The sequence below is a fragment of the Carcharhinus amblyrhynchos genome, chromosome 12 (assembly GCF_965287045.1).
Source record: "Carcharhinus amblyrhynchos chromosome 12, sCarAmb.v2.hapA, whole genome shotgun sequence".
NCBI classification, from domain to species: Eukaryota; Metazoa; Chordata; class Chondrichthyes; order Carcharhiniformes; family Carcharhinidae; genus Carcharhinus; species Carcharhinus amblyrhynchos.
Genome location: NC_137335.1, coordinates 685789 through 712848, shown reverse-complemented (window position 1 = coordinate 712848; position 27060 = coordinate 685789). Strand labels below are relative to the sequence as shown.

Genomic DNA, 27060 nt, shown 5'->3' with positions numbered 1-27060 from the left:
CTCACAACAGCAGGTTTGTTTGATAGTTTGTGGCTTGTGCTACCAAATAAACCTGTTGGACTTCAAGCTAGTGTTGTGAGACAACAAGATATTCTCACTCCGATACTCAAATCCTTTTGCTATGAAGTCAGCTTGCCATTAGCTTTCCTCACCACCTCCAGTACTTGTGTGCCAACCAGGGTCACATTGCACTTCCCCTTTTCCTAAACTATTCAGATAATAATCTTCCTCCCTACTTTTGCCACCAAAGTGGATAACTTCACCTTTATCCACCCTACAGCCTCTTAGCATCCTTCTCACAGCACACATTGCCACCCAGCTCGGTGACATCTACCTGTATTCAACTCCTTTGTGTAAATCACGAAGCTGGTGGGAAAGGCGGTGGATGATGGGCTAAAGGCCGCTTGGGGTCACAGCAGCGCCGGGGAAGCTCCAAAGGACGGGAATGAGTAGGCGGAGCCCGTGCGGATGGGGGGCGGAGCCTGTGGGGGCTGTGTCTGTGACCGTGGGGGCGGAACCTTTGCGGATGGGGGCGGGGACTGTGCGGTGGGGGCGGGGCTCGTCGCTGCAGAGTTGGATTGTCCCTCTCGAGGGCGGCAGCGACCATTGCCAGAGAGAGGTCACTATTGGTCAGGGAAGTTTACAGCATTGGCCAATCACGAGCATCGTTACAACCAACCGTCAAATTCAAACCAATTAGGAATGAGTTAACTGCAAGCTCGCCTTAAATATGACCAGTCAGAGGGTGCGGGGTGGGTCTGGTAGGTGACGCAGGCGCAGTGGTTTTGCGGCGCGTGTAGTTTGAAAGGCCGCAGCCTGAGAGTGGGGCCTGAAGAGTGCTGCCCGAGCCGCTTACACTATGTTTTCTCCGCGGACTCCTGCCGGCGCGAAACGGCCCCTCACGGGTAGTATTGGGTCTCCGCTAAGCCGGAGCGGCGGTTTCACGGTGCAGGGGCGGCGGAGTGTGTCGGCAGGTGGGGTGGGGGTAATGTCCCCGGCCTGGCGGTCCAGCCTCTGCGGCCGGTGAGTGTTGCTGCGGCGGGAAATAAATTCATGGAATCAGAGAATAGAACCCTGCAGTGCAGGGGAGGCCATTCAGTCCTTTGAGGCTGTACTGACAATCCTAGGAAGAAATCTCGCAACAAGTTGAAGTCTAATAGGTTTTAAACCTGGTGTTGTGAGACTTCTTACTGTGTTTACCCCAGTCCAACATCAGCGTCTCCACACCCTGACATTCCCACCCAGGCCCTATCCCCACAACCCCGTTCATTTATCCTGTTAATCCCTTGACATTAAGGCCAATTTAGCGTGGCCAATTCCCCTAACCCGCACATCTTTGCAGTGTGGGAGGAAACCAGAGCATCTGGAGGAAACCCATGTAGACATGGGGAGAACATACAAACTCCACACAGACAGCGACCCAAGCCGGGATTGAACCCAGGTCCCTGGCGCTGTGAAGCACCAGTGCTGACAAAGAGTCATCCGTTATCAAAACGTTGGCTCTATTCTTTCTCCACAGATGCCATCTGACCTACTGACATTTTCTAGCATATACTTTTTTTCAAATTCCAGCATTGCGGTGTCTTGCTTTTGTTTTAAGTAAAATAGTCTTCACAGTGTGCTGAGGCACGGTGGCACAGTGGTTGGAGCTGTTGCCACACAGTGCCAGAGACCCGTGTTTGATTCTGGCCTTGGGTCACTGTCTGTATGAAGTTTGGTAAGAAGTCTCACAACACCAGGTTAAAGTCCAACCAGTTTATTTGATAGTGGGTTTGCTATTGAATAAACTGGTTGGACTTTAACCTGGTGTTGAGATTTCTTTCTGTGTTTACCCCAGTCCAAAGCTGGCATCTTCACATCACGTGTGAAGTTTGCACATTCTCCCTGTGTCTGTGTGGGTTTCCTCCAGGTGCCCCAATTTCCTCTCAGAGCCCAAAGATAACAGTTTTAAAGTTTGTATATTTTGCAATGTAACATTAACATTGTAATGAGGTTACTGTGAAAATCCCCTAGTTGTCACGCTCTGGTGCTTGTTTGGGTACACTGAATGAGAACTTAGCACAGCCAGTCCACCTGACAAGCACATTTTTTAGGCTGTGGGTGGAAACTAGCACCTGGAGGAAACCCATACAGACACTGGGAGAACATGCTGACTCCACACAGAAAGTGACCCAAACTAGCAATTGAATCCAAGTCCCTGGTACTATGAGGCAACAGTGCTAACCACTATGCTGCAGATTAGGTACAATGACATGAATGATTACATGGAGTCTTGATGTATGCAAAATCCCAATGGTTTTAAGACCTCAACTAGAATACCATTGGGGCTGGAGGATTTCTTATTTTTCATCCGTTTGATTGTTGTAGCTTTGTTGATTCTTCACAGGATACTGGGTGATAGCCTGGAGAGTATCAATTGTCACTAGATTCGTGCTTGAGGAGTTGTTGAAATTATTCTTTCCAATGCGATAGATGACATTGTCATCCTCAAGAAGAGAAGTACCCAAAGGGATTTGGTCTCCTTGAGCTTGGTCTGTAGCTGGCCTTTGTGGCTTCAAAAAGCTTTGCACATCATGACCAGCAGTATACTGCATGAAGATCTTGGGCTTTCTCTTCCCAACATGTGTCCTTTATCTGATGGATTGACTTTGGGGGTAGCCTTGAGCTCTTGGAATGCTGCCTATTTGACTCGTGACCTTGGGGTGTCGTGCCAGGCATTGAAGGCTGCTGCTTTTTGTTCAGGGAAGTTCTCCCATTCCTGCACTGTTTTCATCAAATCCACCCTGGTGACGAGGCTGTTTGAACTCAATGATCTGGACACGTAAGCCTCTTACAGCTAACTTTATTTGATGCCATCACTCTGGAATTTGAGGTGTGAAGATTTTCCAGATTACTCTTGAGATGCACTTGAAATCCCTCCCTTCAGTCAGGCTGCTTTAGGGTCGAGACATAGATCATCTTCCTTTTGGGTCTTGCGATACCTGATGGATGGATGTTTGTCAGCATTTAAACCAGGTGATGATGATCTGTCCAACATTCCCATGCATTAATTGAGTGATACAGACGTCACTTGGATCTTTCACTGGAACAATGACATCCAAGAGGTGCCAGTGTTTTGATCTTGAATGCTTCCATGTTGTTTTATTTTTGTCAACAAACACATTTGTATTGGCTTTTCTCACCTTTTTCCCAGTGATTTCTCTCCAAACATCAGAATCATTGACACTCCTGGTCCCTTGGAAGGGTGGTTTTTTTTTGGGGGGGGGTATTTTTGGGACCTACATCAACATCAGAACAGAACTTAACATCTTCATTGGAGACCAGGGTCAGGACAGTGGCATATTAGTTACAGCTGAGCTGTCGGTGAAGTGTCATGAGTCTTTCCTTTATGCAGTTGGATGTTCTGGCAGTGTCCAAGATTCTATGGACATGAGACTCATTGTCAGCCTTTTCTTTCCATAGTTCTATTGTTCACCAAACGTTTTGTTTAGATATGCTGGTCATCCATAACAAATGGTATGAAATTAAAGCCCTAGCATCCTTCGTGCTTGCTCCTTAGCTGCCCCTTCCCAGGAAGGAGGTTTCACTGAGGGCAGCGATTGTCAATTTGGATTCTTGTAATTCGCATAATACAATTGCAGTTCTTCTGAGACGTCGAGCTTTAGATTATTCACAAGTTTTCTAACATTGCAAGTAGCAAAATTTTATGTTTTTTTTTGACCACAAAGGTGCTGACCCTGTGGGGTGTGATTCATTAGCTAGGAAACAATTGGACGCACTATCTTCTGGGCACTTTTTTAGTCCCCCCTTCATTTGGGGTAAGCAGAAGGTCTCTTGAGGAGGCTGTTTTAGTCACAGATGTTGCCTCGTGACACCTTGGTCCCAACACAAATGTCTGGCAATCCCCATGGCATCTGTTGCCTGTATGCAGATTCTTGACTAAGGACTTCCAGGTTCACAGCCCTGTCCCTGTTGCCAGTACTCCATCACCATAGGGCTTGGTACGTGGGCCCTGGCAGAAGCTTGTGTGTGACTTTGTATAACACGGAATCTTAGAGCACAGTTATTGTCCACACAATCTTTATGGGTTAGTGATCCATTCTGGGACTTTGCTACCACAGCATTCTGTTGCCTTTGCAGATAATAAGACTTTCTTCACCTGTACTGCAGTCGAGGACTCCTTGGACTGCACTTTGTTTAGCCCCACGAAACCATCGCCAACACCCAGCCCCATCTCCCCCACCAGGAGCAAAGAGCACCCATGACATTATTTAAAGATTTGATCGTTGGCGGATACAAGCCTTTCTACCATGTCAAGGCAGCAATCCATGGACGGAATTTATAGATAATGGTCCCTAGTTCTGTTGTATTCATAGAACTACTTGTTTAGATCTTCTAGTTGTTCATAACTAATGGTAAGAAATTCCAGTCCTAACACCGCTCCACCTGCATTGCAAATTTGCCTTTTTTAAAAAATAGAATTTGAGTAATGTTGTCTTGGTTTAATGGATGAGATTTAGCTTTCATTCTCACACCATTCCTCATGATCTGGCTCACTCTTCTGCATCTCTGCTGTTGTCTCATCTCTTATATTGGAAATTTATCTTTAATAAACAAGACTTACTGGGGCTATAAATTTCATTGCCCCAATGGATTAAAAAAATTTTCTGTTGACATCACCAGAACCTTTTCTATTTTATCTGACAGATTTGTTAAATCTCCCAACAGTCAGAGCGTATTTTTGACAAAGTATGGTGATAGGTTTTGTGATTTCAAATATATTCATTATGAGCTTTGACTGGAATTATTTTGTTCTTAAGTCCAACCCCAACCAGAGGCGCACAGTACCAAACAGTTGGTGAGACCCTCAACTATGAAATCCGGAGTTTTGGATCTTCTCTTCCTGTTAAGGTTATGGAGGCCATAACCCTAGCTGAAGGTAACTTTCTGATTTATTAAACAACTACCTGGTACTCAAATCGTTGACTCATTGCCGTGTGTTAGGGCAGTTCAGAATGCATGAAGTGCATTGTTTCCAATGTGTCTGCTCGTTAAGGCAGTAAATTTTTTATTCTTAAAGTAAAATCAGTTAATTTTACTTTGTGGTTGCATTTCAAGCTATTTAAGAAGATAGAGAATACTTTACATTGAATTACTGCACCGGTCCATATATAATTGCATTTGCATCATTGCTGTGCCTTTGTCTTTTTTAATGTTTTACGCTTTAGAATTGTTTGTCAGAGATGAGTCTTGGCACAATCAGTACAACCTTCTTTAAGTGAGATGCAGATACCTCTGTCCATCCCTGATATTAAACTGGGATCACAAGCATGACTCTGAACAGCATGCTCCACATCACCAGCTTTTAGTATAGTGTGCTATCAAGGGGTAGTGCAGCAACACTAATTGGGATACTGGAATTGTGGGGAATCCCATGGCCCCAAGGATTCCTTCAAGAAGTAGTCAGTACAGTGTTTGACAGTCAAATCTACCGATACTCCAATAGCTGTGGTCTCCAAATAATTGATTACGATTGATTGAAGGCGGCACGGTGGTTAGCATTGCTGCCTCACAGTATCAGAAACCTGGGTCCAATTCTGGCCTTGGTTCACTGTCTGAGTGGGGTTTGCACATTCTCCCGCATCTGTGTGGGTTTTCTCCGGGTGCACTGGTTTCCTCCCACACTCCAAAGATGTGCAGCTTGGGTGGAGTTGGCCATGCTAAATTGCCCCTTACTGTCCAAAGATATATAAGTTGGATAGATTAGCCATGATTAATGTGTGGGTTGCAGGAATAGGGTGGGGAGGAAAGACCTAGGTAAGGTACTCTGTCAGGCAGAGTCTTGCTGACTTGACAGACCGAATGATTTCCTTCAGCACTGTAGACATTCTGACAGATTGATTGTCGTTGGCTGCCAAAAATGTGTGGAACTCACACTTCTTGTGATGGTGAACGCATCAGCTCATTGACTGCAGAATGAAGGCACCAAAACATGGACTAACCTGGATGAAGACAAGGAGCGAGGGACCTCCCAGAGAGCAAAAACCTACCATGTCCACCAGGAAGTGAATTTCCTTTTATGATTGTCAAAGGCAAAGTCATTTGTCGACAGAGTATAGCCATGAGTAAAAAAAGGTCATTTGGAACAGCATCACAAATACATGCAAAATTTCAAGAAAATTTCTCTTTAAACAGTTCCACTCGAGGGGGAAAGAAAAGCTCAACAGTCACTCTTTTCAATATCTGTAGCTAAAGGCAAGGCTGTCTATCTGCAGAGATCATTCATCAAGGAGGTCATGATGGTTGCTGCTGACACTTCGTTTAAAGACTAAAGATGAAGTAATGACAGCCATCGAGAGCCTGCCAGTCTGGTGCTTTAATAGCAGCCAGAAGGGTGGAATTGTTGTCTGAGGATGTGTGTCTGCAAATATGTCAAGATTTATCCGGCTGTGAATGTTTCTCTGTGCAATTTGAGTCAGTAGACATGACAGCTATGGTCCAGATCATTTTTGTTTGCATGCCTTTCATGGTTGCGCTGTGTTGTAGTTGTTGCGCTGGTGGCTCTGGACTTGCACAGCTCATGCTTAAGTTGTGCTTCAGCAATACACCTTGCTTCGTGAGCTTGACAGCCTTTGTGGATGAGGCAGCACCAGGTAGGGCGGTTTTGTGCCAGTGTTTCCCAGGTGGTCGTGTCAATGTCAAGCGACTTCAGGGAGGCCTTGAGTATGTCTTTGAAACATTTCTTCTGCCCTCCATGCGAGCATCTTCCAGCAGAGAGTTCCCAAAAAAGGAGCTGCTTGGGTATGCACTCATCTGGCATACAGATGACATGACCTGCCCACCGGGTCTGCGCTCTCATCAGCAGTGTGTGGGCTGATGGTAGACTTGCCCTAGAGAGAACTTCAATGTCTGGTACTTTGTCTTGCCATCTGATGCGTAATATTCTGCGGACAAGTCATGTGGAAATGATTGAGTTGTCTTGCATGCCTTTGATACACAGTCCACGTTTCACCGGCGTACAAGAGGGTAGTGAGTACCACGGCGCTGAGGACCTTCAGTTTTGTTGCTGGGCTGATTCCTCGACGTTCCCGTACAGTGAAGCGCAGTCTACCGAAAGCAGAACTTGCCTTTGCTATTCTGTAGTTAACTTCTGTATCAATAGTCACTGCTTGGGAGAGGGTGTTGCCAAAATAAGTGAACTGGTCCACTGCCTGTAGTTTCTGCCCTTTGATTGTGATTATGGGTTCTGTGTACGGTGCATGAGGAGCAGGCTGGTGCATGACTTCAGTCTTTTTAATGTTGATGGTGAGTCCAAAGTTAACACAAGACATGGAAAATTTTTCCATACTGACTTGCATCTCTGGCTCTGAGCCAGTATACAGGGCACAGTCATCAACAAAGAGGAAGTCTCTCAACAGTCTTCTTCACTTTGGTAATAGCTTAAAGTCTCCTCAGGTTGAAGAGCTTCCCATCCACTCTGTACTTGAAGCTGATTCCAGCAACACTGCCCTGGAAGGCATCATTCAGCATGGCAGTAAACATCATGCTGAACAGTGTGGATGCGAGCACACAGCCCTGTTTAACGCCATTGGTGACTGGGAATGCCTCAGAGGATTCTCTGCCTTCCAGTACTCTGACCATCATGGAGCTGGCGTACCATCTGAATGAATTTGGAGGGGGCAGCCGAACTTTGACATGATCCTCCACAGGTCTTGTCTGCTGACAGTGTCAAAGGCTTTTGTGATGTCAGCAAAGGCTGTGTAGAGCTTGCGATTCTGCTCCTGACACTTCTGAAGTTGGCACGCAGCAAAAATCATGTCAATAGTCCTGCGATCTTTGCGGAAGCTACACTATGACTCTGGAAGCAGGCCCAGCTCCAGGTGAGTGACCAGACAATTTGGCAGGACTCTTGCAGTGGCTTTTCCTGTGATGGAGAGCAGCGAGATTCCTTGGTGGTTGTCGTGTATTTGCCCTTCCTCTTGTAGAGGTGTATGATGGAAGCATCTTTAAGTTTGTGAGAAATGGATCCTTGCTTCCAGAAGGACTAGAACAACTTGGTAAGCTTCTTGATGAGTGCAGGACCAGCAGCTTTGTAGATCTCTGCAGATATAGCATCTGCCCCTGGGGCTCTGCCACTGGATAGCTGGCTGACAGCTTTCGTGACTTCGGCTACTACCGGTGGGTCATCCACGGCGCTGTTGGTTATCGACCTGGGAAATCCTGGCTATTGCCCCATTGTTAATAGATGACGGTCGGTTGAAGATGGCTTCAAAGTGTCCAGCCCAACTCTGCAGGATCTGAGTCCCCTCTGTAATGAGACTTGTACCATCTGTACTCAGGAGGGGGGAGCTCCTGAGAGATTGAGGTCCATGGAGAGTGTTGAAGGCTTTATAGAACCGTTTCAAGTTGTTCTTGTCAGCGTATCCCTATATTTCACCTGCCTTGGCGCTCAGCCGGGCATCCTGCATTTTACGCAGTTTATTCTGGACAGTCCTGCGAGCACTGGTAAAAGCATTTTTCTTGGCAGCTGATGATGGGTTGTTCTGACAGGCCTGATGAAGACGGTGCTTTTCAACAAGTACAGCCTGTATCTCCTCCTCATTTCTCATCAAACCAATCATGCTGCTTGTGGGTAGAGGGCCCGAGCATCTTCAGCGCAGATGTATGGACAGCATCCCTGAAGCGTTCCCAGTTGTCCTCAGCGCTGCCTGCGAGGTGTAGTTCAGCAAGCTTGATTTCTAAGTCTTCATCCAGTGCTGAAGCTATGCTGGGGTTCTTTAGCTTGGCCGCATTCTTTTCATAACCTTGCTTCCTTGTGGTCACCTCTTGGGTCTGATGCGGAGCCTCGTTTTGGAGACAATGAGCCTGTGATCTGTCCAGCCAGCACCACACATGGCCTTGGGCACTCTGACATCCTGCCAAAATATCAGTAGGAGTTTGAACAAAGCACTGGACTTAGCATGGAAATAATCACCATGTAAAATGATAGTGCTGATGGCTAGATCAAGGGGCAAAGACTTTTGGGGACTTACAATCCAAGAGAAGGTACCCTCTTTTGACATCATGTGCAGGTCTACTTTGGTTTGACACATCTCTGTCAGGAGGTTTTATCCCAGAAGAAAACCATTAAGTCCAAATATCGCACTCGTCTCATATTTGTCCATTTGATGAACTGTATGAGACTGACCATCTCAAACTATGACCTGGACTTCACAGCAGTCACAGATAGTATGCCGGTGTCATACTAAGATTAGGTGAGTAATGCATACGTACATTGAGTAAAATTGCATTTTTAAGAGGATCACGAACGGCATTTTGATGCTAAAAGTGTTTTGGAGAGAACTGGCCTGCAGTGATGCTGATTTAGTCACTTAATTTAGTAAAAATTGAGGTACGTACGATACTGGTAAACGTGTTCCACAAATGGATATTTACTTAACAAGTGTCTCCGACCATTTGGTGACTAAGAAGGCAAAGGAGCCGCAATATTCTAAAAACACTGGCATATTCTGCTTTTTATTTTGTCACCAATGCATGGAAGTTTACGTTCTCATACAAGCATCACGTGCATGAATATTGTGTTCACATTATATCTTTCAGTAAATTTTTTATTTATAGTCATTTGGTAGTACAAAACTTCAGTATTGCTGGAAAAAGAGACATGTTCATCAGGACGCTTTGCAAGAGTACCAGTTTAAAGGTAAAAATACACCTGGAGCTATTGTCATGTTGAAGTCTCTACCAGTCAGAGTTTACTTGCCAAACAACCAACATTTCTTTCTCCTACAATATAAATTGTTGTTTTTCCCCAATCTCTATTCTTGCAAAGTGTTCTGATGAGTGCAAGATGAAAATCTTTGACATGTTTCCAGCAATACTCAAATTTTAATTTACTATTCAAACATTCTTGTCCTTGGCGCTACTGTCATTGACAGGACCATTTCCCACACCTGTTCTTTACCTCCTTCCCTTCCTTCACTGAGCCACAATAGAGTTCTCTTGCCTTGACCTTCCTCCCCACTAATCCCTATTCTGAGGATCATCTTCTGTCATTTCCAGTGTGATGCCATCATGAAATAGATCTTCCTTCCCACTATCCTGTTAGCATTCCAAAAGGACCATTACCCTGCAATACTCTGGTTCATTCAGTCACCATGTGTAAGTGCTGGAGATACAACACCTGCCCTTTTACCACCTTTCTTACCCAAGAGCCCCTCGTGCTCTTTCCAGGTGAAGTAATGAGTAATTTGTTTTCCTTCCAATTTAGTATACCTTTATTTTCTACTCTGAATGCATTCTACACTGAGGAGATAAAATGCTAACTGTGTAATTTGTGGAACACCACTGCTTCAGTCCACAAGTGTACCTCCCAAGTTTTCTGTTGCTTGTCATTTCAATTCTCCCATGCTTCCTTTCTGACTTTGGCCTACCATAGCATTCTAATGATCCTCCATGCAAGCTCGTGGAACACCAACTCATCACTGATAAGGCAGAAAAATTTGACATTGAGTTCAACAATTTCAGATCAAAACTTGTGTTGTTGTTTCCTCTCATTTCCTTATCGTGTTTTCAGATGCCTCCTACTCAGGATCCTGCCAACCTCACCTTCTCTAGACCTTCTCTAAAATTTATGGTTTCTTTATTTGTTCCATTACCACTTCATTTGGCCTTTCACCAGTAAGGCTTATCTCTCCTCTCTCCAATCTCCCTTTTGTTTTTATTCCCACCCTTCACTTGTTCATAACCTATCACATTTTTTAACTTTTTCCAGTTCTAATAAACAGTCACAGATCTGAACTTAATAATGTTTCTCTGTCCACACATCCTGCTCAACCTGCTGGGAATTTCCAATATTTTCCGTTTTTATTTTGCATTTCCCAGAATCTGCAGTATTTTGCTTTGATGATATAATTAACCACATCTGGATTCCTGATGAAGGCTAGTAACCAACAGAATGAACAACATTCGTGTTGCATGTGGTTACTGATTGAAAGGCTTAACAAGAGCATGCATTTCTAGAGTGCCTTTAATATGACAAAACATCGCAAAGCAACTTCCAAACGCTATCAAACAGAATTTTATACTAGGGAATGCAAGGAGCTATTAGAGCTGGTGACCAGAAGTTTGGTCAAAGATGTTTTAAGGTGGGATGAGATCTTTCAGGATTCCCTATTGCAATTGGATTTTTTGAGATGAGCTGTAATTCAGAGGACTGTGTTGTTGTTACCCATTTTCTAATCCAGTGGAAGTGCAGCAAAAACGCTATCACCAAATCTCATGCTGTGTATGGTGAGAATTCACTGACTTATCAGGAGTATTTTGTGTTCTTTCTCTCATTCTATATCCCAGTAACTCCGTATTACAGCGTACTCTCTCAATCTGCTGCTGGTGCCACGAAGAGTCAAAGGGTGCAATTAAGGTCACAACTTGGATAGTTTCCACTACAACTTGGACATAGGAAGTTGGAATCATTATGACAAGATGTATACCTTTAACATGGGGAGCGAATTATACATGTGCCTTGGATCCATTGTTAATTTTCTGTCCTATAGACCCTGAATTACTTGGTCTTAAATTTTGAGTACAATTGAAGACTTTATTGTGACAAAGGCAATGTTACATTTATGACATTAAAAAAAAAATTCTCCAAATCATTTCACAGATGGGACAAAGGCACTCTGATGTTGAGTATGGAGCAGAGAGGTTAGGAAAGGTGACTATTCGGATTGGCGGTTGGTGACTAGTGGAGTGCCCCAGGGGTCGGTGCTGGGGCCTCAGCTATTTACCATTTATATAGATGATCTGGAGGAGGGAACCGAGTGTATGGTCTCGAAATTTGCTGATGACACCAAGATTGGTGGAACGGCAAATTGCGCGGAGGGTGTGGAGAGTCTGCAGAAGGATCTAGATAGGCTGGGTGAATGGGCCAGGAAATGGCAAATGGAATTTAATGTTGGCAAGTGCGAGGTGGTCCATTTTGGTAGGAGTAATGGTAGGAAGGACTATTTCTTACGTGGCGAAAAACTGCAGCAGGCGTCGGTGCAGAGGGACCTCAGGGTCCTTGTGCATGAGTCGCAAAAACCCAGCCTGCAGGTGCAGCAGGTGGTCAGGAAGGCGAATGGGATGCTGGCCTTCATAGTGAGGGGGGATTGAATATAAAAGTAGGGAGGTCTTGCAGCTGTATAGGGCATTGGTGAGGCCGCAGCTGGAGTACTGTGTGCAGTTTTGGTCGCCGTACTTACGCAAGGATATTTTGGCCTTGGAGGGAGTGCAGAGGAGGTTTACTAGGCTGATACCGGAGTTGAGGGGGTTGAGCTATGAGGAGAGGCTGAATAAACTAGGCTTGTACTCGTTAGAGTTTAGGAGAATGAAGGGAGATCTCATTAAGACGTATAAGATGATGAATGGGATGGATAGGATAGAGGTGGAGAGACTCTTCCCGCTCAGAAAGGACAGTAGGACTAGAGGGCACAGCCTCAAGATAAAGGGGGGGGCGGTTTAGAACGGAGTTGAGGAGGAACTTCTTCACTCAAAGGGTGGTGAATCTCTGGAATTCTCTGCCCGTTGAAGTGGTGGAGGCTACCTCACTAAATATTTTTAAGAAGCGGGTTGATGGGTTTTTGATAAGAGAGGGGATTAAGGGTTATGGGGAGAGGGCGGGAATGTGGAACTGAGCCACGACAGATCAGCCATGATCTTATTGAATGGCGGGGCAGGCTTGAAGGGCTGGATGGCCTACTCCTGCTCCTATTTCTTATGTTCTTAAAAGTTTGCTGAAAGAGCTGAGTTTTCAGGGATGGAGAAGTTGAGGGAGAGAGGTGCTGTTCTGTTTAGTGTGATGTGTGTGTATTTGTGCGATTGCATGATGTGAAGTTAAAGTTCTGTTATTGACTGATCTTTTTTATTTTAGCAGATGAGCCATTGAGTGTTAAAATAAGTGAAAATGGATGGGCGTGGCTAGTTTGTGGTGAAAAACTGATTATCTGGAAGATTGGCCAGATGCCCATTGCGAAGGTAGCAAGAATTCACACACTTCGTATTTCAATTTGTTGTTTAGCAGGTTGTGGTTCACTCTCTCCTTTGAATCAGGTTGTAGGTTCAAGTCTCTCTCCAAAAAATACAAATCAATTTGGCAGTGCTGTACCTTTTTGGAGGTGCCGTCTTTCGGATGAGACGTTAAAACGAGGCACCATCTGCTCCCTCAAGTGGATCTACATTTATCCCGTGGCACTTTCCAAAGAAAGACGGGAGTTATCCCCAGTGTACTGGCCAGTGTTTATCCATCAGTTAACGTTACAAAGCAGATGATCTCATCAAGTTGTTTATGGATCTTGCTGTGTACAAATTGGCCACTGCATTTCTGACCTTGCAACAGTGGCTACACTTCTGAAGTACTTCATTGGTTGTAAAATGCTTTAGGAAATGATGAAAGTTGCTGTACAATTGGATGTCTGTTTTTTGTAGTTAGTGTAAAATTTTATTTTGCATATTCAGAAGTGCAACTGTTGTGACTAGAGGTGTAAGCACCTTCTCGAGGGCAAATCTCCCGACAGAAGGAGAGCTTCCCTGCAATCTCAGAATTGCTGTGACATCCTTTATCCTACATGAGATTGTCCAAAGTCTGGACCTAGGTTAAGGGACTGTTTACTTTCACAAAGGTCTGCAGCAAGTAGGGAAGGAAACAGATCCTGGTCCAATTTGGATACATTGTGCTAAACAAATAGGGCAAGGAAAATCTCCACATTTCATAGCTTAAACCTTTTGTGCGGCTTTAAAACTTTCGTACCAAGAAAAAGGTTGGTGTATTCAGCAGATTAATCAGCACCTTTCTGTACGTTCTTTTTGTTCTCCCCCCATAGCTTTCAGTGTGTAAAGAGTTCCAGTTGCCGCCCTGTGATCTCCCATACGTTGCAGACCTGGTCGCTTTATCTCATTCAAATGAACATAGTTCCTTACAGGTGAGTACCTGTGTGAGAGAGCATTTGTTTTTTAGCTAGTAATGTTATTTTGGCACTCATGCGCATAATCTATGTTGTTTCTTACAGTGTAATCATAAGGGAGTTCTTACAAAGTACAATTCACAAAGCCATCATTCTGTCTGTGCTGGAGTTGTTGGTTATCTCGAGCTTCCTCCGGGTGTAATATCACTGCCCACTGTGTCCCTTCCTCATTATGTATGCTTCATGCCTTCTCTTAAATGCGTCAGTGTTCCCTGCTGTGAACATTCCATCATGGTGCATTCCGCAATCTTGACTCAGTGTAGAGATTCTTGTGTTAGAGATACTTTCTTTTAATGCATTCAGACTGAGTCTTGATCTACGTGTTTTGGTGAACGTGATCAACTTGAAGCATTTACTTGATGTCCTAACAAGAAATAGACTAATTGGCTATCTGATCCCACTGCTGTATCTGAAACTTCACTTGGGCAAATATTATCCAATGTGACTGTATGTTTAACAAAAATCAATTGAGTATCGCTGAAAAAAACCTTTCGCCTTGTACTCATCAGAACAGATTTGCAAGAATATCAGTTGTAAAAGGAACAATGGTTTATGCTGCATGATAAGTGAATGCTAAGTGGTTGGCAAGTAGACTCTGGTACAGATGTTGCCATGAAGAATGTACCAGCTAACAGTCAACTTCAGCGTTGGACACTTCTGAATCTTGCAAGCACTGACTGGTTGGGTAATGTCGATACTTGTCTGTTGCAAACAGCTGAAGTGATGTGCTGTTTGATACAATCTGCCAATCATTAGGATGTATGGCTGGCATACCTGGCATTGAACCAGCACTGAAGAGAGAACTGAATGTGTTATCTGCAAATTTGTAGATGATACAAAGTTGGGTGGGAGGGTGAGTTGTGAGGAGGATGCAGAGATGTTTCAGTATGATTTGGACAGGCTGAGTGTGTGAGCATGTGCATGACAGATGCAGTATAATATGGATAAATGTGAAGTTATCCACTTTGGTAACAATAATGGGAAAAAAGATTATTACTTGAATGGGTGTACGTTGCGAGAGGTGAATACTTGACAAAACCTATGTGCTCTATGAACGGTAAGCTTTATCTGTATAGTGTGCAAGAAACAATACTTTGCATTGTATTCCAATACATGCGACAATAGTAAATCAAACCAACTATTTGGTTGAGCGTGGCAGTGTTAAAACTGAACTCAGCAGCTCGAATTGCTGAGCACATGAGTTCAATGAATACAGATTCAGACAAAGGTGGCATATCCAAATTGCCATGATATAGTGAAACAGTGCGAATGTCTTTGGCTTCTTTGAACGGCACATTGTTTGCCACTGCTAGCTTATTCACTAATCTTGTGAACATGGCATTGCTATCGATATGCAAACCTGTCTGTTGTTTATAAAAGTGAAGGAGTTGTGTGTATGGAAAAGTTACACAGCATGTCATTGAGAATAAGCAAAAAATAGAAAAGGCTGGAAAATCTCAGCAGGTCTGATAGCATCTATGGAGAGAGAACAGAGCCAGAGGTTTGAGTCTGGATGATCCTTCGTCCAAAGCATTGAGAATGATTGGTTGAAAATTATATCCATTAGATCTGTCACTAAGAAAAACTGAAGCGCCCTGCCTAAAAGCAAGTTGCAAAGTGCTTGTTGGACTTGTGACAAGCTGCTGGGTGGTATAAATGACAGGATTCATCCTCACGACTCATAAATATGTGTGTGTGTGTGTGTGTGTGTGTGTGTGTGTATATATTATGTACTTTGCAAGTTGTAGAAAGTGTTAGCCTTCCACATCCTATCTCATCAATTACTGCTTCTGCACAACGTGAATTTGCCAAATGTTTGGGCAAGTTTCTGCAACCAGTTCTGTGCAACGTCTCCACATAACTTGGTTTTGTTCATTGTAGCTTTTATCTTCGTTCTTTGTAATGAAATCACCCTCAGCTGTGAAACATATAACACTCAAATCGATCACTTAATCAATTAAGTGAGAATGGTTTCTTTATGTTTCTTTGCTTTTTGTATGCATCAGAACAAAAGCATTTAGCTGTTGATCACTGCTAAATTTTATCATCGTTTTTCTAGTCTATATCGGTAATGGCAGCTTCCAGACAGGGAGTGATATGTTACTGGTCCAGCCTGGCTCATGAGGAAGCCTACACAGAAATCACCCTGGATTTTGGCAATGACTGGAAGTGTCTGACTGCTGTGTCGGTAAGTCCCGTCACTGGCGACCCATTAAGTAAAGAGACCTGTAACCATGCAATTCCAGTATTATGTTAGTTGCACACCACTTTAACATACATTCCAAACCTGATTGAATGTGCAATTGTCATCCAGCGTTCAGTTTTCCTCATTAATGAAAACAGTCACGTAACATTACTCCAGTACCTTTTCTTCTTCTTTGGATGTGGGCCAGCATTTATTGCCCATCCCTGAGGGTATTGAGTCACATAAGAAATAGGAGCAGGAGTAAGCCATCTAGCCCTTCTATTTCTTGTCGGCCAGACCAAATAAAGAGGGCAGATTTCATTCCCGAAAGGATATTGGTAAGCCTGAAGAGTTTTTTAATGACTGCTAATAATGGTTTTGTGGTTGTCATTATACTTTCAGTTCCAGATTTTTATTGGTTGAATTCAAATTCTGCTATCTGCCATGGTAGGATTTGAACCCAAGTCCCCAGAGCGTTACTCAGGGTCTCTGGATTACTAGTCCAGTGACAGTTTTGGAACTTTAATTAACTTAGTTTCCCTTTTTTAATAATACTGTAAATCTGCTCCAGAATATATAGACTACTTAAAAACTACAACATTAAAAGCTTTATTTATAGTGTACATGGCAGAGCATTTGAGGACATTAGTGAACCATCGCCATGGTTTCATTAGACTTTTAATTCTAGATTTTTATTGAATCCAAATTTCACCATCTATTGTGATGGGATTCGAACCCCGGTCCCCAGAGTATTAGCCTGGCTCTCTGGATTACTGGTCGAGCAACAATGTTACAGTGTCATACCTCCATTGATGTGAAATGTGCCGGCTATGGCTGGCTGGGGTTCGGAGCTCCTATTTCCCCTCTGTCTACAAATTATTTTTTGGTGGGGATGGATTTAAGAAAGTCGCTACAGAATGTAGAGAAAACATTGAACTCTGATTAGAAAGGCACTGAGGGCAAGTTGTGTTCTGAAATAAACACCGTTTGCAACTTGAAATTAAACAGGTGAACTTTGCATTGGAGTCAGGTCTTTGGAATAATACCAGCAAAATTGTCACTTTTGTGAAGTGTTGCCATGAACTAGCTGAAGTTTTTATCTGGTTTCTCTTTGTGCTGCTTGAATCTGATGTGGCTTTGCATTAAATCTTTTAAACAGACTTGCTAAGCAGCCTGTGCTTTTTCTTAGGGAGGTGGATTTATTCTTGCTTCTCAGAAGAACCAGTTGCTGCGATTATCACCAGATGCTTCAGGCAAAGTGAGCTACCGCCCCATACAACAAGGCCAGGGAATGCTGTCGGGGCTGGGCCGCAGGGTCTCTTCATTATTTGGCATTTTGACACCAGTTGCTGATGTTGTGGTACGACTTTACAACGTTTGGGCCTGTGTGCAGCTGACTAACCTATTGGGTTTATTCTTCTTCTGTTGAATTGTGATTGTTTAAGTTGTTAGCTTATGCTGCTCTTCTCGATAAAGAAACCAATTCTTGTCGTAAAGTGCAGCTTGCATAACTTGTCATCGTTTACTTTGGTAAGAATTGTGGGTTGAAGGTAAATTGTTAGATTTTCTCTGCCGTGACACTCTTTTCATTCCTGTGACAGCTAAATTCTGTATTGTGGGATGTGGAAAATGAGTATTTCTATACCCTGACCAGTACCAGTCTGAATAAATGGGAAGTGAATGAGATGTCTGAGCGCCATATCTTCAGCTGGGACTTGAACAGATTTATGAAAGACGATCTGGGGGCTTCAATCTGGGTAAGATGTACTTGTCTAGGATATCAGATCTTTTTGCGTGCGGTTTGTGCACAGCATAAGCAATATCCCTGTCATAGAATCCCACAGTGCAGCAGGAGGCCATTTGGTCCATCAGGTCTGCACTGCCCATGATCCTACTCTGGCCCTATTCCTGTAACCCCATGCATTTATTCTAGTTAGTACCCTGACACTAAGGGGCAATTTAGCATAGCCAATCTAAACCTAGTCCGCACATCTTTGGAATGTGGGAGGAAACCAGAGCACCCGGAGGAAACCCACACAGACGTGGGGAGAACATGCAAACTCCACTCAGTCACCCAAGTTGGGAATCGCAGCCCAGTCCTTGGAGCTGTGAGGCAGCAGTGCTAACCACTTTACCCCTGTGCCATCCTTCTGTGCTGATGAGAGATCTTGGGTTATATAACTGTTGTCTTATCAGCCTTCTTGAAAATGTGGTTTCTCAACCACTGTTGCTCCCAAACCCCACAAAGGTTGAGGTATTAACTTTATGCTTTGACCTTTTAAACCTAGGGAGATGATGAAAATTATGAAATCATTAAGTCTGGAATCAATGTACAGTACCTGGATTTGCAACTGAGCAAGTAAGTGGAATTTCTTGTTACTGTATTTATTTGGATCATTTCTGGTAAGATTGACTTCAGTCTTTTCTTTGCCCAGCTGTTTAGCGCTTCAAGAAAATGTGAAGGAAATGGCAGTTTGCAAGCTATCAAGCCCTTCCCTCTAAAGATTTGGTGCACTCTGTCTATTCAACTAGTTTTGTCTCCTGTGGGAGGCGGTGACCCAAACCTGCAATCTCCAAGCAAATTGGGATTTATCCTCACTTGGTGTGCTGAATAAGTAGAAAATTCTCTTCAGATTACTCCAGTTTATAGTATTTTGAACTAAATAGTGGGTCTGCAGTGGGGCACAGAATAAATGAGGAAATATTGGGGGCTTGTAAGAAAGGTACAGGATAATTATTTTAATATGCATATAGACTGGACTACTGTATTTGGCAAGGGAACCTCGAGGGAAAGTTCATTGAATGTATTAGGGATTGTTTCTTGTGCAATATGTTGTGGAAGCAACTAGGGAGCAGGCTATTCTGGATATGGTGTGTAACGAGGAGGGATTAATTAATGATCTCATAGTTAAGGATCCTGTGGGGAAGTGATCAAAGCATGCTAGAATTTCAAATTCATTTTGAAGGTGAGAAACTGGAGTCCCACACTTGCTTTCTGGAATTAAACAAAGGTAATGTATATGCAGGAGGACATATTTGGTCCTAGTGGACTGGGCAAGAAGGCTAAATGATGATCAGTGACAGATGTTTAAGGAGGTAATTAGTTCTTCTGACTAAAATACAATCTTTGTAAGAGGGACTAAGTAAGGCAGTTAACGATAACATAAAGACAAAAACTAAGGTGCACCACATTGCAAAAACCAGTGGCCAGATGGAAGATTGGGAAATTATTTAAAGATCAACAAAGAATTACTAAAAAGGCAATGAAAAGAGCAATGGTAAATTATGAAAGAAAACTAGCACAACATGTAAAGAAGGATAGCAAAAGCTCCTTATATGTAAAAGGGAAGAGAGTAACCAAAGTGAATTGGAGGATGAGACTGGAGAGTGAATAGTAGGGAACTGGCGAAGACACTAAATCAATATTTTGTCTCAGTTTTCACAGTAGAGAACACAATTACCATCCCAATAGTAACAGCTCGTGCAGAGATAATAGAAAGGAAGGAACTTAGAACAATCATGATCAATAGGGAAGAAGTGCTGAACAAACTATTGGGATTGAAAGCAGATAAGCCCCCAGAGCCTGATGGCCTATATCCTATATCACCCTTATTCAAAAAGGGAGGAAGGTGGAAAGTAATAAACTATCGACTAGTTAGTTCAACATCTGTTGGGAATAGTTAGAATTGGTTCCAGGATGAGGAAGGTCAGAAATGGTATGGTAGTTTTAAAAGATTGGACATGGGGTTTTATGAAGTATATGCAGTAGGGACTGAAGCTGAAGGCAGGCACAGAATGATGGTCAGTACCAGAGCACTGAGAACAGAAAGGGATTTGGCAGATGAGGGATTGGTGATGGCCTTTGTGGAAGTGATTTCTCATTCAGGGAAAGATGGAGGAGATATGTTTCGATGGTTCAGTAAAGGTAGTAACACTAGAGCAAATTCCCTTGATCCTGGATCCAAAAGCCCATCATTTCTGTACATTTGGTATGTGGTTGAGTGGGGCACAGAAGGTGGTTGGAGACTTTGTGTGAAGTTGGGAGTTCGTTGACCTCAACGGTGAATTAGAGGATCTGTCTGTGTTGAGGAGATAATGGTAGATGTTAAATACGCTGAAGTAATGAAGTAAGAATGCAAAATGACCACTTGATGAAAATGCTGCCAATTCAGTTCAAGTCACTAAAGATTACGATTATTGATTTCACACTTCTTGATGTCTTAATGAAACTTCTTTATTGATGGTACGATTGAGCTGAGTACCACCTTAGACCATCCTAGAAACTGAGAATGAGTTGTTTCCGTACTGGGTAATGGGTTTGGAGAAGGTCGATAAGTAAGAACATAAGAAATAGGAGCAGGAGTAGGCCATCTAGCCCTTCGAGCCTGATAAGATCATGGCTGATCTGAAGTGGATCAGTTCCACTTTCCTGCTTTCTCCCCATAACCCTTAATTCCCCTGTCTATCAGAAACCTATCTACCCGTGACTTAAATATATTTAGCGAGGTAGCCTCCACCACTTCAATGGGTAGAGAATTCCAGAGATTCACCACCCTTTGAGTGAAGAAGTTCCTCCTCAACTCCGTTCTAAACTGCCCTCCCCTTATTTTGAGACTGTCCTGTGTGTGGATGCAGTGCTTTTGTATTTTGCTTAAAAAAAGCATCTTCAGTTTCACGTTAGGAAAGAATAGATCTGAAAACAAGGGAGCAGGCGCCTTCATAAAGGCCCTCTAGTTCTGCTATCCTTTCTAAGCAGGAAGAATCTCTCTATCTTTACCCTGTCTAGCCCCTTCATTATCTTGTATGTCTCCATAAGATCCCCCCGCCCTCAGCCTTCTAAACTCTTTAGAGTACAGACCCAGTCTATTCAATCTCTCCTCATAAGCTAACCCTCTCATCTCTGGTCTCAGCATGGTGAACCTCCTCTGCACTCCCTCCAAGGCCAGTATATCCTTTCGCAAATAAGGGGACCAAAACTGCACACAGTACTCCAGCTGCGGCCTCACCAGTGCCCTGTACAGTTGCAACAAGACCTCCCTGCTTTTATATTCTATCCCCCTCGCTATAAAGGCCAACATTCCATTCGCCTTCTTGATCATCTGCTGCATCTGCAGACTGGGTTTTTGCGATTCGTGCACAAGGACCCACAGGTCCCTCTGCACCGTAGCATGCTGCAGCTTTTCATCCTTTAAATAATAATCCCTCCTACTTTTATTTCTACCAAAGTGTCCAACGTGTGATCTGCGGACTCTGCCACATGAAGTGCAAATGATGTTTGAAGGGTACGATGAGTTGTTTGGCCATTTGTGTGCTCTCTTTGATGCCTCGACTTGGCCTCCTAGTGATGTGACCCAAATATACCTTCCCCGTTTTGATTGCTCACAAGCCAGAGACTTCCCATGAGTCAGTAGGTGTGTTTGATCTTTTCAGGGATATGTTGAGGACATCCCTGAAGTCTTCCCGCTGTTTTCCAGAAAACCGCTTGCCACACCAAGAGTTCTGAGCTCAGTGCCACATATTAGTTTTTCTCGGAGTGGGTTGACTGGGTTGTTCCCTCTAATGCCAAGAGGGTGAGGGCGATGTTGTACAACAAACGCCTGGGCTTCAATTAAAATTTAGTTTATTTATTAGTGTCACAAGTAGACTTACATTAACACTGCAGTGAAGTTACTGAGAAAATCCCCTAGTCACCACATTCCGGTGCCTGTTCAGGTACACTGAAGGGGAATTTACCAATCCACCTAAGCAGCATGTCCTTTGGACAACAGGGGAAACCAGAGCATCCAGTGGAAACCCACGCAGATGTGGGGAGAACGTGCAGACTCCACACAGACAGTGACCCAAGCTGGGAATTGAACTTGGGTCCCTGGCACTGGGGCAGCAGTGCTAACCACTGTGCCATCCATGCTTTGTAGATTGAAGGTTGCTGTTTGGTATTATTGTTCTCTACATTTCAAAGGGATATTGTTTTAAAATAACCAGTGATATTTGTCCTTCAAATTGTTTCATCTTTGTTTTCCAGGGAGGGTCTGGTGATTCTGACAGCAGCCTGGAACATTGGAGACAATCCATGCTTAATTTACTACATTTTAGCCACTCTGCAGGATAATGGTTACCACATATCTGATGAAATTCGAGTGGAGGTCACTGAATATTGTCCAGCCTATCAGGTATTATTTGGATATGGTGTGTGTTTTCATAGGTTTATTGTGGAACTTGTATTATGGGATGGAGCTGAGGAGATTTGCATACACATATTTAAGGGGAAACCAGAATTACATAAGGAGGGGGAGAAGGAATTGAACGTGGGGTTGGATTAAGGACAATGAGAGGAGGCTTGTCTCAAGGGTAAACACGTGAATGAACCAGTGGAACAAATGCTTTGTTTTTGTGGTATGCATCTCATGTCATTCTGCGTACCACTTTTGGAGTTAGATTTCTCCATTATAGTGTCATAAATGAAAGTTTAGTGTTGACAAGATGCATTTGTAGAAGACTCAAGTGGATGTTTAGCTCATGGAAGTTTTTAGTTGGTTATGTATCCTTGTTGATGTTTATGGCATGTAAATAATCAAACTGTACTATTCTAATTTTCTAAAACCTAACAAAATTGCACATTTTGCTTGTCCCATCAATCGAGAATCCCCTACACGAATTTCTAAATGATGACTGATGCTGCAGTATGGAGCATTGGTGAGAACATCACAACATAAGAAATAGGAGCAGGAGTAAACCATTCAGTCCCTCTATTCTGCTGCACTGTTCAATAAGATCATGGTTGATCTGGTGGTGTTTCAAGTTCTACACTCCCATGTACTCTGAATAATGTTTGATTCCCTTGCCCAGCAAGAATCTGTCTACCTCAGTATTTGGTTAGGTGGCCTGGAGGTTGGGGAGGAGATTCCCTGACTGAACACATTGCCAGTTCAGGGACTCGAATATGGTGAGACTAATTGTAGAGTCGAGGCAGCACATGCATTTGTCAGTATGCAATATAGGTTTCACCAAAAAACTTTCCCCACTTAATTTATCACTGTAGCTTCAAAATAGCCAGTACTGATTATAATAACTATATGGTTTTAAAATTTATATTTCAATATTCCTCCACTGTTTCATTCCTGTCCCTTTGTTGAACTGAGAGTACTGCTAACTTTAAACAATTCCATTTCAGCCAGGCGAGGAGCTGTCATGTCAGCGATTCTTGATTCCAGAATACTCGAGTCCTGCTGCGTACCTGTACACATATGATATGGTGTTTGCTTGCTGCACGGGAGTAGGACGAACCAGTCTACCCCATGAGAAACTTGTCCTGAATATGCCAGGTATAACTTCACTGAAGTATTGATTGCTGGCCTGTTGTTAAATATGTTTGGGTTCAGTGGTAGTCAGTTGCTAAGTTTCTGGAGAGCTCTGGCATAGGACATCAAATTCACTTAGGGCCACTAATGCTTGCTTGCCTGGGAAAGCTAAAGCAAGAGTGGAACGTTACTCACTGGCCGCTGATTTTGGCGTGTTTATTGTTAGTGTTAGGTCCCTGATTGTGTGTGACTGCTCCTGATGACAGATGAAGAAGCACAAGCCAAAATTGCTTAGAAGACACTAGAAAATTGTGTTCGGCCTGAAAATTAACTGAGCAGACTGACTCCTCCTTACTGGGATATGAATTTGATTAGTAACATCTCTGAAATCAATTAATCTAAATACTAAACTTCCTGCATTAATTTTACTCAGTAGTTTCCTTATCTGAAGTTGCTGAACACAGTTGCTGCTTGAAGCATTTGAAGTGGTATTATTGAAGTATGTACAGCAATTTTGACCCCACTACCCAGAGATGTGAATTGTCTTAAAGTTTCATTTAATTCCACATATCTTCTACAGTGAAGAGCCAAAATCTATAAATCTGAGGGTTAAGGTGACATTTTGTGTAGAGTTGTAAACTTGAAGGTTAACTGGCATTTTTTTTTATTAATTCATATCTGTCATAGACATAGAATCAGCTCCAATGACTTCCTATGTCCCTGCTGCACCATTACCTCTGCTGTTCTCCAACGGTCATTTAAGCCACCTCCTATTTCTCATTTACGTGCTTTCCTTAGGTGACATCATGCATCATCATGGCTTCACTTTCTAACTTTCTATCTGTACATTGACAAAACCCAACTGTACCTTTCTGCTGCCTCACTCGATCATTTCTGTCTCTGAATTGTTTGACTGATTGTATATTATCCAGCATTACGTTGAATGATCAGAATTTTCCTCCAGTTAAATATTAGAAAAATCACACCTATATGTCTTGACTCCTCATCACAAGCTCTATTCCGTCACCAGTGGTTATATTCCTCTCCCTGTTGACTTGAGGTGGACCTTCAACTGATGTTATACACTAGATACATCGCTGACATTTTCTTCCTTTTGGACTCATGGTGAACAATCACTGGAACAGCTATATGATGACATCAACAAGTTCCATCCCATCATCAGACTCACGATGGACTATTCTCCGGAATTGGTTGCATTCTTGGACACACGCATCTCCATTATGGATGGTCATCTCAGCACTTCACTGTACTGTAAGCCCACGGATAATCTCACGATTTTCCACTTTTCCAGCTTCTACCCTAAACATGTTAAAGAAGCCATCCCCTACAGACAAGCTCTCCATATACACAGGATCTGCTCAGATGAGAAGGATCGCAATAAGCATCTTCTGATGCTGAAAGTTGCCCTCACAAGAGCAGGATATGACGCTCAACTCATCGGTCGACAGTTCTGAGGCACCACAGCCAAAAACTGCACCAACGACCTCAGAAGACAAACACGGGACACAGTGGACAGTATACCCTTCGTCGTCCAGTACTTCTCCAGAGCGGAGAAGCTACAACATGTTCTCTGGAGCCTTCAACATGTCATTGATGAAGACGAACATCTCGCCAAGGCCATTCCCACACCCCAACTTCTTGCCTTCAAACAACCGCACAACTTCAAACAGACCATTGTCCGCAGCAAACTACCCAGCCTTCAGGAGAACCGTGACCATGACACCACATAACCCTGCGACAGCAACCTCTGCAAGACATGCTGGGTCATCAACATGGATGCCATCATCTCACGTGAGAACACCATCCACCAGGTACATGGTGCATACTCTTGCAACTCGGCCAATGTTGTCCACCTGATACGCTGCAGGAAAGGATGACCTGAGACATGGTACATTGGGGAGACCATGCAGACACTACAACAATGGATGAATGAACACTGCTGGACAATCACCAGGCAAGAGTGTTCTCTTCCTGTTGGGGAACACTTCAGTGGTCACAGGCATTCAGCTTCTGATCTTCGGGTAAGCGTTCTCCAAGGCGACCTTCACTACACGCGACAGTGCAGTCGCTGAGCAGAGACTGATAGCCAAGTTCCGCACACGTGAGGATGGCCTCAACTGGGATCTTGGGTTCATGTCACACTATCTGTAACCCTCATAACTTGCCTGGGTTTGCAAAACCTCACTTACTGTCTTGTCTGGAGACAATACACATTTCTTTAACCTGTGCTTAATGCTCTCTCCACTCACATTGTACCTTTAAGACTTGATTACCTGTAAAGACTCGCATTCCAACCATTATTTTGTAAATTGAGTTTGTGTCTTTATATGCCCTGTTTGTGAATAGAACTTCCACTCGCCTGACGAAGGGGCAGCACTCCGAAAACTAGTGGCTTTTTCTATATCAAATAAACCTGTTGGACTTTAACCTGGTGTTGTGAGACTTCTTATTGACTTGAGGTGGAACCAGACTGTTTAAGATTCTGACATACCCGACCATCACTAAGATCACCCTCTGACATACCTAACTTTCCCCTTTCCTCTGCCGCTGAAATCCTCTTCTGTGGTTACTTGCCTCTAGACTTGATTATTCCAATGTCTTAGTGGCCACGCTCCTACATTCTACCCTCTGGAAACTTGAGGTCTGCTACCTGTGTCCTAACTCACAACATCTCCTTCATCCACCACCCCTGTGCTCACTGACTTGGATTGCCTCCTAGTTAAGCTGTGTCCTCACTTTTTAAAATTCTTTTCCTTGTTTTCAAATCCCTTCATGACCTTACCTCTCCCTATTTCTGTAACTTCCTCTGTTTGTCAGACATTTCTGCACTCTGCCAATTCTGGCTTCTTGTCCATTTCTAATTTTAATCAAAAGGACATTGGCATTCCTTTCAACTGCCTGCGCCCAAAGCTCTGCAATTCCCTCCATGTCTCCATCTCTGTTCGTCCTCAAAACCTAGCTCTTTGACCAAGCTGTGGTCACCTTGTCCCAATATCTCCTTGGTTGACTGGATGCCAAATCTTGTCCTATAGCACTCCAGTAAAGCAAATCCAGGGAGCTTTATTACATTAAAGGCACTATATAAATGTATGGTGTTAATGTATCAGTTTGTATGTTAATTGTTTGATGCTGTCACTGATATTGCAGCTGATGGTATCCTAGGAGCTGGAAGTTTTGCTGGATTGCCTGTCCTCTTCTGCAGGAACAGTGGTTTGGTTGCTGCTCGTCCGAAGGAAAGTGTGTCAATGTTGCCTGAGAATATTGAAGATTCTCTGGCTTTGGCAGCGTCTGAGACAGCGGGGCAGGTACAGTTTACTTCTGTTGTGTATTACTTGGAGCATAATGGTCGGGCAGCATCTGTGGGGAAAGAAAAACAATCAGTGTTTTAACTCGACCTTTCATCTGAACTGACTGGACTTAAATGAAATGTCTAGTTGGTGGATAGAGGTGGAGAGACTCTTCCCGCTCAGAAAGGATAGTAGGACTAGGGGGCACAGCCTCAAGATAAAGGGGGGGTGGTTTAGAACGGAGTTGAGGAGGAACTTCTTCACTCAAA

General features: G+C 43.5%; 1 protein-coding gene across 2 annotated transcripts in view; it reads left to right on the top strand.

Moving 5' to 3' along the window:
- The first annotated feature begins 813 nt into the window (after positions 1-813).
- nup133 (nucleoporin 133) overlaps positions 814-27060 on the top strand; it is a 54673-nt gene continuing 28426 nt past the window's right edge. Inside the window, exons 1-11 of one of the 2 annotated variants that reach the window (XM_080199942.1) lie at positions 814-1023; positions 4821-4939; positions 12914-13014; positions 13860-13958; positions 16060-16188; positions 17375-17545; positions 17787-17942; positions 18474-18544; positions 22208-22355; positions 23357-23507; positions 26652-26809. In XM_080199942.1, coding sequence (XP_080056068.1) covers positions 860-1023; positions 4821-4939; positions 12914-13014; positions 13860-13958; positions 16060-16188; positions 17375-17545; positions 17787-17942; positions 18474-18544; positions 22208-22355; positions 23357-23507; positions 26652-26809 — 1467 coding nt within the window. In that variant the 5' untranslated portion in view covers positions 814-859. Of the gene's footprint in view, positions 1024-4820; positions 4940-12910; positions 13015-13859; positions 13959-16059; positions 16189-17374; positions 17546-17786; positions 17943-18473; positions 18545-22207; positions 22356-23356; positions 23508-26651; positions 26810-27060 lie in introns of both variants that reach the window. The other variant, XM_080199941.1, reaches the window with a different exon arrangement.